The 20,223-nt window shown below is 50.7% G+C and overlaps 1 protein-coding gene across 4 annotated transcripts in view; it reads left to right on the top strand.

The window, feature by feature from the left end:
• Positions 1 to 239: 239 nt before the first annotated feature.
• The window catches only part of UVRAG (UV radiation resistance associated), a 91,356-nt gene continuing 71,372 nt past the window's right edge, over positions 240 to 20,223 (top strand). For all 4 annotated transcript variants that reach the window (XR_012220658.1, XR_012220659.1, XM_073548606.1 and 1 more), the window contains exons 1-3: positions 240 to 502; positions 10,906 to 11,023; positions 17,124 to 17,158. Coding sequence is in view for 2 of the 4 variants with exons in the window: in XM_073548606.1 (XP_073404707.1) it covers positions 389 to 502; positions 10,906 to 11,023; positions 17,124 to 17,158 (267 nt within the window). In the remaining 2 variants the exon portion in view is untranslated. The remainder of the gene's footprint in view (positions 503 to 10,905; positions 11,024 to 17,123; positions 17,159 to 20,223) is intronic.

Consider the following 20,223-nt stretch of genomic DNA (forward strand, 5'->3'; position numbering starts at 1 on the left):
GGAAGAAGAAGAGGCGCTGCAGCAGCTCCTGCCGCTGTCACGTGGTACACAGCAGCGACAACGGCCGTGACGTCACGACCACTGATGACAGGACCACGCCTCTGCTTCTGACTAACGGCAGAGACAGCCAATGGTTGCGCGTCACTGAAATCTTGATTGGCGTTAAGACAGACCAATGGTATTGTCCGATACGATTAGTTTTATCCAATGAAAGAGCAGGAAACAGCTTGGGGGCGGGGCGAAGCGGCAGTGTTTGCGTTTGGGCGCGCCGCCGTGAGCGGGAGCGCGCACCTCATGACCGCAAGATGGGGGCGCGCCTGAGACCCGGAAGGAAGCGGCGTCATCCAGTCAGTGAGTGAGGAGAGAGCGCAGCACCGCCGCCGCCGTCATGAGCCTCCCCGGGCCGGCGAGGGGCAGCGGCAGGGAGGGCTTGTCTATCCCTCCTGGGGTCGGAATGGTGGCCGCGCCTCGGGCCCTGCATGTGGAGCTGCACACCCAGCAGGTGAGCGCAAGGCGGCGCTGTCCGTGTCACTGGGCATTGTGGGGAATGACCCCCCTACACTGGGCATTGTGGGTAATGACCCCCCCCCTACACTGGGCATTGTGGGTAATGACCCCCCCCTACACTGGGCATTGTGGGTAATAACCCCCCCTACACTGGGCATTGTGGGGAATGAACCCCCCTACACTGGGCATTGTGGGTAATGACCCCCCCCTACACTGGGCATTGTGGGTAATGACCCCCCCCTACACTGGGCATTGTGGGTAATAACCCCCCCTACACTGGGCATTGTGGGTAATAACCCCCCCTACACTGGGCATTGTGGGTAATAACCCCCCCTACACTGGGCATTGTGGGGAATGAACCCCCCTACACTGGGGATTGTGGGGAATGACCCCCCCCCCCCCTACACTGGGGATTGTGGGGAATGACCCCCCCCCCCCCCTACACTGGGGATTGTGGGGAATGACCCCCCCCCCCCCTACACTGGGGATTGTGGGGAATGACCCCCCCCCCCCCCTACACTGGGCATTGTGGGGAATGACCCCCCCCCCCCCTACACTGGGCATTGTGGGGAATGACCCCCCCCCCCCCCCTACACTGGGGATTGTGGGGAATGACCCCCCCCCCCCTACACTGGGGATTGTGGGGAATGACCCCCCCCCCCCTACACTGGGGATTGTGGGGAATGACCCCCCCCCCCCCCCTACACTGGGCATTGTGGGGAATGACCCCCCCCCCCCCCTACACTGGGCATTGTGGGGAATGACCCCCCCCCCCCCTACACTGGGCATTGTGGGGAATGACCCCCCCCCCCCCCTACACTGGGCATTGTGGGGAATGACCCCCCCCCCCCCCCTACACTGGGCATTGTGGGGAATGACCCCCCCCCCCCCCCTACACTGGGCATTGTGGGGAATGACCCCCCCCCCCCCCCTACACTGGGCATTGTGGGGAATGACCCCCCCCCCCCCCCTACACTGGGCATTGTGGGGAATGACCCCCCCCCCCCCCCTACACTGGGCATTGTGGGGAATGACCCCCCCCCCCCCCTACACTGGGCATTGTGGGGAATGACCCCCCCCCCCCCTACACTGGGCATTGTGGGGAATGACCCCCCCCCCCCCCCTACACTGGGCATTGTGGGGAATGACCCCCCCCCCCCCCTACACTGGGCATTGTGGGGAATGACCCCCCCCCCCCCCTACACTGGGCATTGTGGGGAATGACCCCCCCCCCCCCCTACACTGGGCATTGTGGGGAATGACCCCCCCCCCCCCCCTACACTGGGCATTGTGGGGAATGACCCCCCCCCCCCCCTACACTGGGCATTGTGGGGAATGACCCCCCCCCCCCCTACACTGGGCATTGTGGGGAATGACCCCCCCCCCCCCCTACACTGGGCATTGTGGGGAATGACCCCCCCCCCCCCCCTACACTGGGCATTGTGGGGAATGACCCCCCCCCCCCCCCTACACTGGGCATTGTGGGGAATGACCCCCCCCCCCCCCCTACACTGGGCATTGTGGGGAATGACCCCCCCCCCCCCCTACACTGGGCATTGTGGGGAATGACCCCCCCCCCCCCCCTACACTGGGCATTGTGGGGAATGACCCCCCCCCCCCCCTACACTGGGCATTGTGGGGAATGACCCCCCCCCCCCCTACACTGGGCATTGTGGGGAATGACCCCCCCCCCCCCTACACTGGGCATTGTGGGGAATGACCCCCCCCCCCCCCTACACTGGGCATTGTGGGGAATGACCCCCCCCCCCTACACTGGGCATTGTGGGGAATGACCCCCCCCCCCCTTACACTGGGCATTGTGGGGAATGGCCACCCTCCCCCCCCCCCCCCACTAGAATTTTGATGGCAGCTCTGGTTGTGACTAGAGAAGATGACCAGACAGAACTGAGATCGCTCTGTGGAGTCGCATATGACTGCAGGATCAGCATACTTGTGTGTAACCATGGAAACACATAGGTTTGCATAGTGGCTGTGTACTCTGTAGGTGAGGGCCATGTGGATGATACAGTCCTTGCTCCTCCAGTGTGACTCCTGATGCAGGGTCTGGGGGCGGTGGTGAAGGAGGCAGTAGTCGCCTCTCTGATGGGCTTTGACCCCGTGTCCTGCCCCTTCGGTTTGGCTCCAGACAGATGCAGGGTCATATCCCAGTCAGGATCCCCCTATGTGACGCCGGCCTTGCTGTGTAGATTTGGGGGTCTATGGAGGGAGATCTGTATCAGGATTAGTTTCTCAGTGTTCCCTCTCACTCTTTGGCATTTGCTCCCAGCATTTCTTTCTGTATCTCTTGTTTGCTGTAAGTGGATGGAAAGTTAACTTACATGAATTCCCCTCAGCCGGGGCATCATCATCCTTTCATCACCCCTCTGCGGCTGCCTGGGGTCATGTCGTCCTGTGATTGACGCCAATCTTGAGCTGGTGCCCGGGTCAGCTGCAGTGAGGGGCAGGCGATGCCGTTCGCCTGGTACTGTTTGCACCACAGGGGCTGACATCATGGAGCAGCTGCTGACATCTGGGTGCCTTGTTTGTGGTGCTGCGGTGCGGGCACCACGCTGCCGACGCCACATCTCCTCCTTGTACCTATTAGCAGACATACTAACATTACAAGGCATCGGATTAATAATGGATGAGCTCTGTGCTGCGCTGCCGACACCTAGGAGGGGGGGTCACTGAACATGAAGCAGTGATACTCCGTGATGATATATATATTGATAAAGTTGGAAACTTCTACTTAGAGCAGGGAGAAATTGAGATTCAAAGATCTCTGCTGATTAGTAAGTAGTAATAAATCTTGTTAATGTCTTTGGGATGATGAACCCATCCTGGCCTAATGTTGAGCTTGTTACAATGTATCGATATTAGGCTCCAGGAGGGGAGAGAGCTGTGTCCTGTATGCTGATACCTGGCAACAGAATTGTGAGTGCAGCTCTGGATGTGACTATACGGTTGTTGATGTTCCGTCACATTGTGTCGTAAGTTCGTAACTGAAAAGTATTAATGAAAGTACAGTAGTAATTACAGACCGAGCCCAGGACACATGGCAGGTAGACAGCCGCACATGTCTAATCTGAACAGGACCTGCACAGATCTCCGTGTGCCGCAGGTTCTGGAAGAACAAAGGTCTTAATTAGCAGTAAGAAGTGGTAGCGTGTGCTCCGTCACATGCCGGCGAGAAATTTTGTAAGTAGAGGGGGCATGTGATGAGAAGGCATCTAGACCCCTGGTACTAAACTACTCATGAGTGACTTGAGATGTGTGCATCTAGCAGAGCTGTGTTAGTGTTCGCAGCGATGCAGCAGAGTTGTGCGTTTAGAAGTGTTGTGTGTCTGTGGAGGTGTGCCATATCAGTCGGTCGGACAGTACTGACCGACGTAATTCAATACAAAATAAATTGGATCCCATAGAAATAATCTGTATAGCATCGGATCTTTCTGCCCTTACTGCTATGAACATCATGTTTTGGCCCTCATACACATTAGACTAAAGTCCGCCAACAGCCTAATGTTTAGAGCGTCTTCCCTACTCCCCCCTGCCAGATAATGGTCAGGACAATTCATGAGATAAGCAGCTGCCTTTTGGCCCTGTTGTTCTCCGCTTCTCCAGTTTGGCTGAGCGCTCCTGTGTATGTAAGAGTCTGGAGATACAGTTCTGTGGAGAGCTGTCTGTGTGTGCTTTTTTTTTTTTTTTTTCTCCTCCTCTGTATCTAAGCTTGTGCCGCACTAGTCGGTGTTAGGCTATGTGCACACGTAGCGGAACTCTCGCGGAAGTTACCGCGAGAATTCCGGTTTCCATTCCGCGGGAAAATCGCATTTTAAATTCTAAACTGGCGTTTTGCAAGCGTAATGAGTTTGCAGAATGCTAGCGTTTTCCAAGCGATCTGGAGCATCGCTTGGAGAACTGATTGACAGGTTGGTCACACTCGTCAAACATAGTGTTTGACGATTGTGACCAACTTTTTACTATTGAGGCCGCCTATGCAGCATCAGTAGTAAAAGATAGGATGTAAAAAATATTGTTATTCTTACCTTCTGGCGTCCCGCGCAGCCTTCCCGCCTTTCTCCACGCTCCCGGTCCCAGTAATCCTTTGCAAGAATGACCGCAATGGCGTCGCAATCCCGCGAGAACGGACTCCATTGCGGTCATTCTTGCAAAGAATTACTGGGACCGGGAGCGTGGAGAGAGGCGGGAAGGCTGCGCAGGACGCCGGAAAGTAAGAATAACAATATTTTTTATTTTAATTCTATTTTTTTTTTACAGGGATATGGTGCCCGGAGGACAGTCTCCTCTCCTCCAGACCGTGGGTACCATCCGCAAATGTTCTGCTTACTTTTCGCATGGTGTGCACAGCCACATGCGGAAAGTAAGCAGAACAATGCATTCCTATGGGTGCGGGATCCCTGCGATTCCGCTAAATTAATGAGCATGCTGCGTTTTTTACCGCGAAGCGATTCCGCCGCGGGAAAAAACGCAGCATTAGCACAGCATTGCGGAATCCCATAGGAATGCGTGGTATGCTTATTTTTCGCGGCAAAATCGCGCGTTTAAAACCGCCGCGAAAACGCGAAAAAAACGCTACGTGTGAACTCAGCCTAAGGATGAGACCTGATGCGAGCAGAGACCCTTTCTGATGTTTCCAATGGGCCTTGGCTTTTTATATATATACGGTACTCCTCTGCTACATACAAGAAAATGGGTGGAGCAGATGTGTGGCCTTTGAGTCTCCGCCTCCTGGACTATACCACTTGGAAGTCCTGCCTCTGAATTCACTTTAATAGATATAAAACATAACTGACCAGCAGCTCCTATCAGAATGAACTAGTTGGCTTTCATATTGTTCCTGGTGTTTCCTTTCTCTGAAATTTTTTAGGTCCTGCGTCATTGGGACATTGTTTGTGCCTGGAAAAGTAGAGCTTAGCCAATAGCATGTGCCAGAATTCAGGACGACTCTGGAACGGCTTCACCCGTTATGTCTTTTCCATTAATAGAACTGTTGCACCAGGGACCTCGCAGATGTAAGAGAGCAAAGTGTAGGCAGCGTTAGCAGGAGTTACAGTATGTGGTTCCTGGGAGATGTCCCACCAGCAGAATAGTGAGTGCAGCTCTGCAGGATAATACAGGATGTAACTCAGGATCAGTAATGCAATGTATGTACACAGTGACTGCACCAGCAGAGTAGTGAGTGCAGCTCTAGAGTATAATACAGGATGTAACTCAGGATCAGTAATGTAATGTATGGACACAGTGACTGCACCAGCAGAATAGTGAGTGCAGCTCTGGAGTATAATACAGGATGTAACTCAGGATCAGTAATATAATGTATGTACACAGTGACTGCACCAGCAGAATAGTGATGGCAGCTCTGGAGTATAATGCAGGATGTAACTCAGGATCAGTAATGTATGTACACAGTGACTGCACCAGCAGAATAGTGAGTGCAGCTCTAGAGTATAATACAGGATGTAACTCAGGATCAGTAATGTATGTACACAGTGACTGCACCAGCAGATTAGTGAGTGCAGCTCTAGAGTATAATAGAGGATGTCACTCAGGATCAGTAATGTAATGTATGTACACAGTGACTGCACCAGCAGAATAGTGAGTGCAGCTCTGGAGTAATACAGGATGTAACTCAGGATCAGTAATGTAATGTATGTACACAGTGACTGCACCAGCAGAATAGTGAGTGCAGCTCTGGAGTAATACAGGATGTAACTCAGGATCAGTAATGTAATGTATGTACACAGTGACTGCACCAGCAGAATAGTGAGTGCAGCTCTGGAGTAATACAGGATGTAACTCAGGATCAGTAATGTAATGTATGGACACAGTGACTGCAGCTCTGGAGTATAATACAGGATGTAACTCAGGATCAGTAATGTATGTACACAGTGACTGCACCAGCAGAGTAGTGAGTGCAGCTCTGGGGTATAATACAGGATGTAACTCAGGATCAGTAATGTAATGTATATACACAGTGCCTGCACCAGCAGAATAGTGAGTGCAGCTCTGGAGTATAATACAGGATGTAACTCAGGATCAGTAATGTATGTACACAGTGACTTACATGTAGCATAATAAATGGCTTCCTGAAACTTGCTTAGATCTCAGAAGTTTGGAAGAGCCCCTAAAAATGTATTCCCCCCGATGACGCTGGTGAAGGAAGTTGCTGCTATGAAGAAATGCACAGGAAATCTGCCATATAATGTGCTCTTCCCGTGTTCCTGTGCTGAGTGTGCACATTCCCTGTACCATCAAGTCGTGTGTAAAAGCCGGACAGAAAGGTCACTAGATCTGCCGTCCTGTATGGCAGATCTCAACCTGTTGCTTGCTGTCTGTTATCAGCCATTTCAAGCTTTCTAGTATAAAGCTGCATTTATTCTTAGAGCACCATTGATTCCATACACTGTAACACTATTGTGAGCGTGCAGCCTGAGGAACCCCCGCTTCACTATAATATCGCAGTGTAAACAGGTTCCCAGAGGCCCAACCAGCAAAACGCTGCACAAAAGACCATCGTTCTCGGCAGCACATTGTCTTGTGTCAAGGTGGCTCGTGCTGCCGAGATCATAAGCGCATTCAGGCTATTGACCGATCTTTGGTTAATGTAAACTCACCTAAAGGCCGATGAATGCAATCTATTGTTCCCTGTTTATAGGGGGTCAGAAAGGTGGTGGGGGGGACTCCGCGGAGATGAGTCTGTAGATGCAGAGAAGCTGTGCAGACACTGGGCGCCCTGCAGTCGTCTTATCTCTCGAAGTTTCAGGCTATTCACATTGGTCGCATCATTGTAGAATTGTGCCATCACTAAAGGTAACAATGAGAAGAGGAGCGCTGAGGAATTAAAGCGGCGAGGATGTCTCCTCCCAGGCAAGGAGGTACCGCAAAGCTGAGATGTTAGAGAGGCCGAGATTGATAGGATTTTCATGTCCGGGTACAGTTCTGGTACCAGAACCGAAGTTTGGACTAAAGTTTGGTAGTCGGTGTTACAGGCCGGTCTCTACAGTGTAGGGGCTCTTCTCTCCTGTAGTCGGTGTTACAGGCCGGTCTCTACAGTGTAGCAGCTCTTCTCTCCTGTAGTCGGTGTTACAGGCCGGTGTCTACAGTGTAGCGGCTCTTCTCTCCTGTAGTCGGTGTTACAGGCCGGTCTCTACAGTGTAGCAGCTCTTCTCTCCTGTAGTCGGTGTTACAGGCCGGTGTCTACAGTGTAGGGGCTCTTCTCTCCTGTAGTCGGTGTTACAGGCCGGTCTCTACAGTGTAGCAGCTCTTCTCTCCTGTAGTCGGTGTTACAGGCCGGTCTCTACAGTGTAGAGGCTCTTCTCTCCTGTAGTCGGTGTTACAGGCCGGTCTCTACAGTGTAGCGGCTCTTCTCTCCTGTAGTCGGTGTTACAGGCCGGTCTCTACAGTGTAGGGGCTCTTCTCTCCTGTAGTCGGTGTTACAGGCCGGTCTCTACAGTGTAGGGGCTCTTCTCTCCTGTAGTCGGTGTTACAGGCCGGTCTCTACAGTGTAGCGGCTCTTCTCTCCTGTAGTGGGTGTTACAGGCCGGTCTCTACAGTGTAGGGGCTCTTCTCTCCTGTAGTGGGTGTTACAGGCCGGTCTCTACAGTGTAGGGGCTCTTCTCTCCTGTAGTCGGTGTTACAGGCCGGTCTCTACAGTGTAGGGGCTCTTCTCTCCTGTAGTCGGTGTTACAGGCCGGTCTCTACAGTGTAGGGGCTCTTCTCTCCTGTAGTCGGTGTTACAGGCCGGTCTCTACAGTGTAGCGGCTCTTCTCTCCTGTAGTGGGTGTTACAGGCCGGTCTCTACAGTGTAGGGGCTCTTCTCTCCTGTAGTAGGTGTTACAGGCCGGTCTCTACAGTGTAGGGGCTCTTCTCTCCTGTAGTAGGTGTTACAGGCCGGTCTCTACAGTGTAGGGGCTCTTCTCTCCTGTAGTCGGTGTTACAGGCCGGTCTCTACAGTGTAGGGGCTCTTCTCTCCTGTAGTAGGTGTTACTGGCCGGTCTCTACAGTGTAGGGGCTCTTCTCTCCTGTAGTAGGTGTTACAGGCCGGTCTCTACAGTGTAGGGGCTCTTCTCTCCTGTAGTCGGTGTTACAGGCCGGTCTCTACAGTGTAGCGGCTCTTCTCTCCTGTAGTGGGTGTTACAGGCCGGTCTCTACAGTGTAGGGGCTCTTCTCTCCTGTAGTCGGTGTTACAGGCCGGTCTCTACAGTGTAGCGGCTCTTCTCTCCTGTAGTAGGTGTTACAGGCCGGTCTCTACAGTGTAGCGGCTCTTCTCTCCTGTAGTGGGTGTTACAGGCCGGTCTCTACAGTATAGGGGCTCTTCTCTCCTGTAGTGGGTGTTACAGGCCGGTCTCTACAGTGTAGCGGCTCTTCTCTCCTGTAGTCGGTGTTACAGGCCGGTCTCTACAGTGTAGCGGCTCTTCTCCTGTAGTAGGTGTTACAGGCCGGTCTCTACAGTGTAGCGGCTCTTCTCTCCTGTAGTAGGTGTTACAGGCCGGTCTCTACAGTGTAGCGGCTCTTCTCTCCTCTGGTCGGTGTTACAGGCCGGTCTCTACAGTGTAGCGGCTTTTCTCTCCTGTAGTAGGTGTTACAGGCCGGTCTCTACAGTGTAGCGGCTCTTCTCTCCTGTAGTAGGTGTTACAGGCCGGTCTCTACAGTGTAGCGGCTCTTCTCTCCTCTGGTCGGTGTTACAGGCCGGTCTCTACAGTGTAGCGGCTCTTCTCTCCTGTAGTAGGTGTTACAGGCCGGTCTCTACAGTGTAGCGGCTCTTCTCTCCTGTAGTCGGTGTTACAGGCCGGTCTCTACAGTGTAGGGGCTTTTCTCTCCTGTAGTAGGTGTTACAGGCCGGTCTCTACAGTGTAGCGGCTCTTCTCTCCTGTAGTAGGTGTTACAGGCCGGTCTCTACAGTGTAGCGGCTCTTCTCTCCTCTGGTCGGTGTTACAGGCCGGTCTCTACAGTGTAGCGGCTCTTCTCTCCTGTAGTAGGTGTTACAGGCCGGTCTCTACAGTGTAGCGGCTCTTCTCTCCTCTGGTCGGTGTTACAGGCCGGTCTCTACAGTGTAGCGGCTCTTCTCTCCTGTAGTCGGTGTTACAGGCCGGTCTCTACAGTGTAGGGGCTCTTCTCTCCTTAGTTGGTGTTACAGGCCGGTCTCTACAGTGTAGTGGTGATTTCAGTAGTAAATAACCTTTGTATAACATCTACCGACTCTTGAGTTGTTTGGATCGGTGTTTCCCTTTAATAGTGGGGGCTGAAGGATGAAAGGCGATTTGTGTTCTGTAAGCTTTGTCCTTTCATCATAATTTAATAGTCTTAACAAGTCTCTACTTTGTGTGATATCACATGATGAAACCCAACAGGAGTCACATGTCACCGCTGGTTGTGTGGAGAATTCCTCTGATATTAGTGCCACGAGATTCCTCCGTGTGATAGGACGTGAGGACTTGCATCCTCTGTGGCCGGTGACCATAAGCTTTACATTCTGATTTATGGGATCGCCGACACAGATCAGGTTATTATTGGCTGTAGTATGGGATTGAGCCATGCAGATGCCTCATGATTTATCTCAAAACTCCAGCCCTGCCGGTCACAGGAAGAGTCGGGGGGTCCTCACTCTTGGGTGGCTGAGGCTTCTGACCCCCATTATAGTGAGCAAGATCTACTGGGCTACATCAAGTAAATGTCGCAGACATCCACCCAGTCTAAAACGACTATCTATTGTGATAACTATATATTAATACTCTGCTTGACCGAGGGCTTGCAGAAAGATGCTGCTCGTTCCTACCATCTATCTGGTGACAACCCGCCGCCTCCATGATTTCTTGGCGCTTGTACATAGGTTATGGAGGATCTCAGCAAGAGATTGTTCCAAACATCTTGGAGGACTGACTCCAGAACTTCTGTGTATGAGACTTGTCCAGATCCTTCTGTGTCTTCATGTGATCCCAGACACTGGATGATGTGAGATCAGGGATCTGTGGAGCCGTATCATCACCCCCAGGACTCCTCATTGCTAGTGGCATTGGCTGGATGTTGGGGGGGGTCATCGTCAGGTCAGCATATATTTGGATCCGATTGCACTTTATGTCCTCCCTTGTCACGGGCACATCTTATGGGTCCATACCGCATCCACTTCAATGACCAACCTGCTGTCCTGAATGTATATGGTCAGATATGTTGATGGTGCTTAGTTGGGTGGACACAGTCGGCCTGTGATGGCTGCCAGGTGCTTCCCTTTGTAAGGTTTGGTTACTGGCAAGAAGATTAGAGGATCAGTAACTTGCACCTAAGATATTTGAAGTAGATTCATAACAAATGTCCTTTCATGCATGACTTCTGCTAATAATCCCATTACGGTGATAACTGAATCTGTGTAAATTTTTTCTCTAGCGGCGGCTTCGTCACCTGCGCAGCATCGCAGCGAGGAACATCATAAACAAGATCGGCCACCGCCTGCTGGACACCTACTTCACACTGTACTTACTGGATGGGGAGAAAATTTACAAAGGTGCGTATACTTTTATGTCACATTGCATGTGTCCTGTATGGGTAGAGGAGATGTGCAATACACATTGGATCCACCAACCCCAATAATTGGGGAAAAATAAAAGTTTAGGGGGGGAAGGATCAGTGTGGTGGACTGCTCCTATGTACAAGAATTTAACTACTATAATACTGCCCTATGTACAAGAATATAACTACTATAATACTGCCCTATGTACAAGAATATAACTACTATAATACTGCCTCCTATGTACAAGAATATAACTACTATAATACTGCCCCTATGTACAAGAATATAACTACTATAATACTGCTCCTATATACAAGAATATAACTACTATATTCTTGTACATAGGAACAGTATTATAACTACTATAAAACTGCTCCTATGTACAAGAATATAACTACTATAATACTGCCCCTGTGTACAAGAATATAACTACTTTAATACTGCTCCCTATGTACAAGAATATAACTACTGTAATACTGCCCCTATGTGCAAGAATATAATTACTATAATACTGCTCCTATGCAGAGGAATATGAATATTAATTGTTCTTCTCTCCTACGCCTCATTGGGGGACACAGACAGTGGGTGTTATGCTGCTGGCCACTAGGAGGACACTAAGTAAACAAAAAAAAAGTTAATTCCTCCCCTGCAGTATACACCCTCTTGCTGGCTGAGATATCTCCAGTTCTTGCTTGGTGTCTGTAGGAGGCACTTGGGTCTGGTTTCAGACCCCACCGTTTGTTTTATTTTTGATTTCTCTGTAAATTTTTATTTTTTAATTAAGGGAGTGAAGGGGGCGACAGTTCCTTTCTACGGCCCGCTCTCCCCCCGAACTAACAACAGGCAAGCACGCAGAGTATACCTCCCCGTACTTCCCTGTGACGATTGGGGGTAATTCCTCTGGAGATGATGGCGATCTTTATGGTTCCGGTAATCCACGGATATGAGGGCTAGCGCATGGAGTTCAATGGTGAAGACTGGAACAGCGCTTCCAAATGCCCTGAATCAGCCCCATAGCTCTCCATCCCCCTGCCGTAGGATTGCTCAATTGAGCATACCCCTTTAAGAACTCCTCCAGCTCTGCTTCATCAGCCAGGAGGATAAGACCTGCATGGATGGCCCCGGACAGCGCGGCCTGCCGAGCACTGGAGTGGAGGTATGGGGTCTGGTCCTGGCCCCCGGGAGAAGCGCTGACTTGGCGTAAGCAGCGGTGCACCGGCGGCGCCCTCCCAGGCTCTCGGCGCTCGGGTAAGCCAAAAATTTAGTCCCCTGCTTTTCTTGCCTACTAGGCCGCAATTTGAATGGTGCCGCCCTCTCCCCGCCCCCGGCGCCTACCGCGGGTAGTCCAAAAATTTAGTCCCCAGCTTTTCCGGCCTACTAGGCCGCAATTTGAATAGCGCCGCCCGTGCTAACGTCGCTACCCCCTCCACTTGGTGCCTCTCATTACTTACGAGACGCGCAATTCTAATCTCGGGGGCGGGGGTGGGGCATGTCTTTCACCTCAGCCTGCTCTGGACACGAGCTGCGGGGCGTGCAGGATACCGGGTGACACCACAGGGCCACCGCTTTCCTCCTGGGGGACACAGCACAGGACTGTGGGTAGGCTGCATCTACCCTCAGATTAAAGCTTAACCCCTTCCCGGCATATTCCCTGCATCTGCAGACACTCTGCCGTTAACCCTTTCAGGAGCACTATGTCTCAATCTAAGGAGGCTAAACGGGCTGCTAAGAGGCACACTCCGTTTTTTACCGTGTGTACCACTTGCAAGTCTGCCTTACCCAGTGCACAGACTAATCCGTTATGCACGGACTGCGACCCGGCCTGCGCTCAAGCGCCCCTTGCCGCTGCTGCTGGGCCTCCTAGGGGAGCCAGATCTAATAGATCTACCCAATGACTTGTTGCGGTATCCGTCGGACACCGATAAAGTAGGCGGTCGCCTACTTTCCTTCAGCTACACCTGGCTCGCGGTCGTCTACGACAAGTGGGTCAGGGAGCTGGTGTCCTCCGGAGGCAAGATAGAATTTTCCAACTCTGTTTTTCCCTTCTCCCTCCAAGAAAGAGACAAGAGCCTTCCTTCGGACTGTTCAGGCTCTGCTAAGGGACGGAGTCATCATTCCGGTCCCTCATCACAAAAGGTTCAGGGGATTTGATTCAAACATTTTTGTGGTTCCAAAAAAGGACGGGATGATGCGGCCCATTCTGTATCTTTAACTGTTAAATCAGTTTGTCAAGGTACAGCGATTCCAAATGGTATCTCTCCCATCAGTTGTCGCTTCCATGGAAAAAGGAGAGTTCCTAGCATCCATCGACATCAAGGACGCTTACCTTCACATTACGATCTGCCCGTCCCACCAGCAGTTCCTGCGTTTTGCAATTCACGAGGAACACTTCCAGTTCGTTGCCTTGCCCTTTGGACTCGCCACCGCCCCCATGGTCTTCATCAAGGTCATGGCGGCTGTCATGGCCATTCTCCACTCTCGGGGAGTAGTGGTGTTAGCGTATGTGGACGACCTGCTCATCAAGAGTCCGTCCCTTCCAGCCTGCGAGGAATCCGTGGATATAACCGTAAATACTTTCTCGCCTGGGGTTGAAGATAAACTTCGAAAAGTCTTTCCCAAAACCGGCTCAGCAGATTTTTTTTTTTTTAGGAATGATCTTAGACACTTCCCACGGGTTGGTCATTCTCCCTCCAGAAAAGACCCAAGCCTTACAACAGGCAGCGCGGACTCTTTCCCGACCAGCTTCTCACTCCATTCGTTTCAGCATGAGAGTTCTCAGAAAGATGGTGTCTGCGACGGAAGCAGTTCCATTTGCACAGTTCCATCTCCGTCCCTTACAACATGCATTGCTGTTAGCTTGTCACAAGAACCCATTCTCCCTGGACCGTCGGATCCTTCTGTCCCTGCAGGTCAGGCAAGACCTCAGGTGGTGGACACTGAGGTCCTCCCTGAATCAAGGGAGGTCTTTTCTCCCAGTAAGATGGTTGGTAGTAACCACCGACGCAAGTCTTCTCGGCTGGTGTGCAGTCTTTCGCCACCACACGGCACAGGGTTGTTGGTCGACCCGAGAGTCACGTCTCCCCATCAACATTTTGGAGATACTAGTGATCAGATTAGCTCTACGGAGTTTCCACCATCTCCTCGCAGGTCACCCCATCAGGATCCAATCAGACAACGCCACGGCTGTAGCCTATATCAATCGCCAGGGAGGTACCCGGAGCAGGATGGCCATGCATGAAGTGAGCCACATCCTCCATTGGGCCGAGACCAACCATTCGCCCATCTCAGCAATCCACATCCCGGGCGTTGAAAATTGGGCGGCAGATTTTCTCAGTCGCCAAGGCATTGCCTCGGGAGAGTGGTCTCTTCTTCCGGAAGTCTTTCACCAGATTTGTCATCGCTCCGGATATGGATCTCATGGCTAAAGACTAAACAACAAGGTTCCTCGGTTATTGCCCGATCGCGCGATCCATGCGCCATCGGAGCGGACGCCCTAGTTCTGTCATGGCACTGGTTCTGGTTCCCGTACATCTCCCCCCCCCCCCCCCTGCTTCCGAGGGTCATCAAGAAGATCAGAGCGGAGGCAGTACCAGTGATCCTAGTCGCGCCAGATTGACCGCGCCGACCATGGTATGCAGAACTAATACAACTAGTCGCCGACGTTCCCTGGCGTCTACTCTCGCAGGGCCCGATTTACCACCAGAACTCCGGGGCCCTGTCTTTGACGGCGTGGCCGTTGAATCCTGGATTTTAGCACAGGCTGGGTTCTCTCACGATGTGATTTCCACCATGATTTGTGCTAGGAAGCCTGTGTCCATGCGCTACTATCACCGCACCTGGAAAACCTTCTTTTCGTGGTGCAAGGATCATGGTCGATCACCTCTGGTGTTTTCCATTCCGGCCATATTGGAATTCCTTCGATCTGGATTAAAATCAGGCCTTGCGCTTAGCTCCCTCAAGGGCCAAATTTCAGCCTTGTCAGTGCTTTTCCAACGCAAAATTACCACCAAACTTCAGGTCAAGACGTTCATTCAGGGAGTTTCCCATGTGGCGCCTCCTTATTGAAGGCCATTGGAATCATGGGACCTCAACCTGGTTCTCGGGGCCTTACAGGAGGCTCCTTTCGAACCGCTGCAGGACATGTCACTGACCGTCCTCTCTTGGAAGGTGGTCTTTCTAGTGGCAATTGCGTCAATCAGACGAGTTTCGGAATGGGCAGCCCTGTCCTGCGGTTCTCCATTCCTGAATTTTCATCAGGACAAGGTAGTTCTCAGGACGTCCCCGTCCTTCCTGCCCAAGGTCGCCTCCTCTTTCCATCTCAACGGGGACATTGTTTTGCCTTCCTTTTGTCTGGCTCCAGTCCATCGCATTGAGAAGGCCCTCCACACCCTGGATGTGGTTAGGGCTCTGAGACGGTACATCTCGCGGACGGCTCCCTTCCGCAAGTCAGATGCCCTGTTCATACTTCCAGAGGGGCATAGGAAGGGTCTAGCCGCTTCAAAAGCAACACTAGCCAGGTGGATTTGCTCAGCGATTCAGGAATCCTACCATGTCAGGAACGCGCCTGTCCCAGCGGGGATTGTTATGAACTCCTTTTCAGCTCCACCAGTTGAGAGTTGAGGAAGATAATGATTGGATCTCTGGAGTATCAGACTGGATATAAGACAGCCGACGCCCTATCCTAGTGCTGGTGATTCAGTCTGCTTCTCAGGTCCTGGACTTCAGCTCTCTTCCAGTCTTCTCAAGTTAAGTTTGTGTTTTGCTATTGTTCACACTTGCGCTTGTTGGTCATTTCAGTTTCTTGTGTGGTCAGCCTGCCCCTGCTGGGGCTATGCTGAATTTCCACTCCTATGTATCCGTATTTGCCAAGCTGCTTTTTGTCCCTTATTGGATTGGCCTCTTTTTGCTCTGTCTCAGAATATTTCAGAGTGCTGATATAGGTGTAGAAGTCTAGTGACTTCAGGGTTAATTTTGCTATCAGAAGTGTTGGACAATATTTTTGTAGGTTTTTTTTTTGGCAGATTGCAGACAGTGTCTTTCCTTTCCTGTCCTGTTTAGTTAGCCAGGCCCCATTGTTTGCTCAGCCTATTTTCCTGCCTTTGTTTGTAATTTTATCTTGTTTCACCGTCAATACATGTGGGGGTCTGTCTTTCCTTTGGGGTCTGCTCTGGGGCAGTTAGTTTTCCTCTTTTTCTGCTTTAGGCTTATGTAGCTCTCCGGTTGTGACGAGGCGTCTAGGACCAACATAGGAACGCTCCACGACTGCTGCTAATTGTGCAGTTAAGTTCAGGGATCTGCAATCTGCATAGTTACCAACTTCTCTGGTTTTCTGAGACTTAGCTTGTTTATTTTTTCCTCCTTGGTGACCCATTCATAACAGGGGATTAAGGCGCACTCTACCCGGTCAGTGGGCGCCTCTTGGGCCATTCGGCACCAGGCCTCGGCAGAACAGGTCTGCAAGGCTGCGACTTGGTCCAGTCTGCATACTTTTACAAAACATTACCAAATTCATTCTCAGGCCTCTGCGGATGCAGCTCTCGGCAGACGCATCCTGCAATCAGCAGTGCCTCAGTGTTGACTCAGTGGTACATGGGGTATTAGCAGATGTATGCTCCCCACCCAGGGACTGCTTTAGGACGTCCCACTGTCTGTGTCCCCCAATGAGGCGTAGGAAAAATAGGGATTTTTGTGTACTCCCCGTAAAATCCTTTTCTCCAAGCCATTCATTGGGGGACACGGCACCCACCCTGTTTAGCCTACTGGCTCATTGTAGCATTCTTAGGTTTTGACATAGTTATGGTTATTGTTGACTGTTTAAGCTCCTACTCCTTTTTTCACCGAACTGGAGAAATCTCATCCAGCGAGAGGGTGTATACTGCAGGGGAGGAGCTAACTTTTTTTCTAGTTTACTTAGTGTCCTCTTAGTGGCGAGCAGCATAACACCCACTGTCTGTGTCCCCCAATGAATGGCTCGGAGAAAAGGATTTTACGGTAAGTACACAAAAATCCTTATTTTTCTGCTTTGTGTTGTATAATTTTATTAGAGTGTTATACCCGGATATCGTTATAATTACTTTTGTTTTTGTCCTTCCAGAATTTTACAAGAGTGAGGTGGTGAAGGACTCTCTGGTAAGACGTTCCTTATTATTTGAATCTCGTATTTGTCTGGTCTCTTGTCTTTTATTGATATTATCTTGTTGCGTTATGATAATGTGGTTGTGCAGTTTACAGTATTTTTTGGACTCTTGTCGACCACCAGTCATGTAATCGCCACATCCGTGACATAGGATCTGTGTTAGTAGCTAGAGCTGAGTGGCTGATGGATACCTGCAGCTAATCAATGACAGCTGATTGGCTGCAGCAGTCATGAAATACGCCCCCCCCCTTACCCCACTGGAAAAGACAGCAGGGGTCGAGTAGATCTGTAATGGTCTCCTGCTGACCATGCATGCATAACCACCAAGACCATTACAGATGATCTCCTTTTAGCAGCCATGATGCAGATTTTAGTTAATTTTTTTTTAAGTCCATTAATAAGCCAAAAACAATTAACTATAATATTAAAAAATCTTTCCCTATCTGAAAATAAAGAACTAAAAAAGATCATTAAAAAGAATGAGTGGAACATATCATATTATCTTAGTATGTACACCAAACTAATACCCGTCAAAAATTACTACAGCTCAAAAAAACAAGCACCAGTACAGCTATATTGATGGGGAGGAAAAAAGGCCAGGTGTAAGAAAATGCTGACGCACAAACGCTGTAAATACAAAAACAATGGAGAAGTTTAATTTTCATGATTTCACTTACAATTTTTTTTCACCCATTTTGTGGTGTCATTCAAAACGGCAACTCGTCCTACAAAAAATGGCAAACCCTCAGACTGCCAATGTGGTCCGAAAAATTAAGTTGTGGAATTTGGATAGAGAGGAAGAAAAGCACAAGCACAAAACTTGGAAGGATTGCTCAGTGTGGCCGCCTTAGGATGAGTGCAGTTGTGTGTTTGGGAGGTGCAATGATGGGGTCAGCGGCCGCCCCTAATGTATTTCTGAGGATTATGGAAGCCCTTGAGCTGTGTCTGCTGTGTTTAATACTTGGCATTTTCTGCAGCATCTCTGCTGTGGCTGATGGTGTTGCCCGATGAATCCCCCTTACTACATACATAAGCCGGGTACATGATCCCAAAGACCGTCCACTCTTGTGATCTGACCCTGCCGGGTGGAACTCTTTTTGCTTTTGGCTCAAAGAATGGTTATGATTTCTCCTGTCTTGAGGAATGCAGGAATGTTAATAAAAGCCACGTCTGTATTGTTGTATAATGTGGGCACGGGAGTCTGCTATATACATGTATGCAATCGCTGAGGGTCTGGTGTATACTCTGGGAGTGGGGGGGGTGATGGGCAGGGGTGCGGTATATACATAGGGGTGTGACTGCCAAGCGTCTGGAATATGCATTATGTGTGTGACGGCCAGGGTTCCGTTGTATGTGTGTGACAGCCGGCGGTATGGTGTGTCCACGGTAGTGTGCTGGGGGTCCGGGTTAGGTGTTGTGTGAAACCATTGAGGAGGGGTGTGTGAGCGACTGTTTGGAAAAGTCTGTTGTGTCCTTGTCGGCTGTGACCATTAAAAAGTTTCACTTTTGGGGGAGTGTTTGGCTGCTTTGACTCCTGTGTGACGTTTTGGTGTGTCGCTACTGTGATTTTGTGTATGTGTGTGTAGCAGATTGTGAATCAATTCTTCCTGCTGTTGTGCAAATGGAACAGACGACAGGTAGAAATGATTGTCAAGTGGCAAGACAACCCCGGTGACCACAGATCATTTTTCTGTTCTCATTCTTTTTGGCTGTTTGGTCACTTTTGCATTTGGTCATTGCCCTCACCCCTAGAGGTACTGTATAGTAAGTAGCATGAGGCGGTGTCTACAACCCACAGAAGTTGCTCAGATAGTGCAGCTCATCCAGGATGGCACATCAGTGTGAGCTGTGGCAAGAAGGGTAGTTGTGTCTGTCAGCACAGTGTCCAGAGCATGAAGCAGATACCAAGAGAAAGGCCAGTACACAAGGAGATGTGGAGGGGGCCGTAGGAGGGTAACAACCCAACAGTAGGACCACTACCTCCTCCTTTGTGCAAGGAGGAGCAGTGCCAGACCCCTGCAAAATGACCTCCAGCAGGCCACTAACATCCATGTGTCTGCTCAAACTGTCTGAAACTGACTACATAAGGGTGGTATGAGGGCCAGACGCCCACAAATGGGTATTGTGCTTACAGCCCAACAACGTGCAGAATGATTGGCATTTGCCAGAGAACACCAAGATTGGCAGATTCGACATTGGCGCCCTGTGCTCTTCACGGATGAGAGCAGGTTCACATTGAGCTCATGTGACAGACGAGTCTGGAGACACTGTGGAGAACGTTCTGCTGCCTGCAACATCCTCCAGCATGATCGGTTTAGCAGTGGGTCAGTAATGGTGTGGGGAAGCATTTCTTTGGAGGGCTGCACTGCCCTCCATGTGCTAGCCAGAGGTACCCTGACGGCTGTTAGGTGCTGGGATGAGATCCTCAAACCCATTGTGAGATCATATGCTGGTGCAGTGGGCCCTGGGTTCCTTATGATGCATGACAATGCTAGGCCTCATGTGGCTGGAGAGTGTCAGCAGTTCCTGAATGATGACCGTATTGATGCTATGGTCTGGCCTGTCCTTTCCCCAGTCCTGAATCCAATCGAACACATCTGGGACATCATGTCTCCTTCCATCCACCAACGCCACGTTGCACCACAGACTGTCCAGGAGTTGACTGATGCTGTAGTCCAGGTCTGGGAGAAGATTCCTCAACAGGAGAATACCCATGTTGCAGGGAGGTCATACAGGCACGTGGAGGCCACACATACTACTGAGCATCACTTCCTTGTCTTGAGGCATTTCTATTAACATGGCATCAGCCTGTAATTTGATTTTCCACTTCCGAGTAACATTCCAAATCCAGACCTCCATGAGATAATTGTGATTTTCATTGATCATTTTTGTTTTATTGTTCTCATCGCATTTAACTGTGTAGAAGTAGGTTTCTGTGCGGCTGCTTTAACCATTGGGGAGACGTATATGTGTATGCGGTGGCCCTGACTATTTGTGGGGGGAGAATGTGCGACTACTGGGGATATGTTTGGAGATGTCAATGACCAAATAACATGGA

The sequence above is a fragment of the Dendrobates tinctorius genome, unplaced genomic scaffold (genome assembly GCF_039654945.1).
Source record: "Dendrobates tinctorius isolate UK_male_01 unplaced genomic scaffold, ASM3965494v1 ptg000157l, whole genome shotgun sequence".
NCBI lineage: Eukaryota > Metazoa > Chordata > Amphibia > Anura > Dendrobatidae > Dendrobates > Dendrobates tinctorius.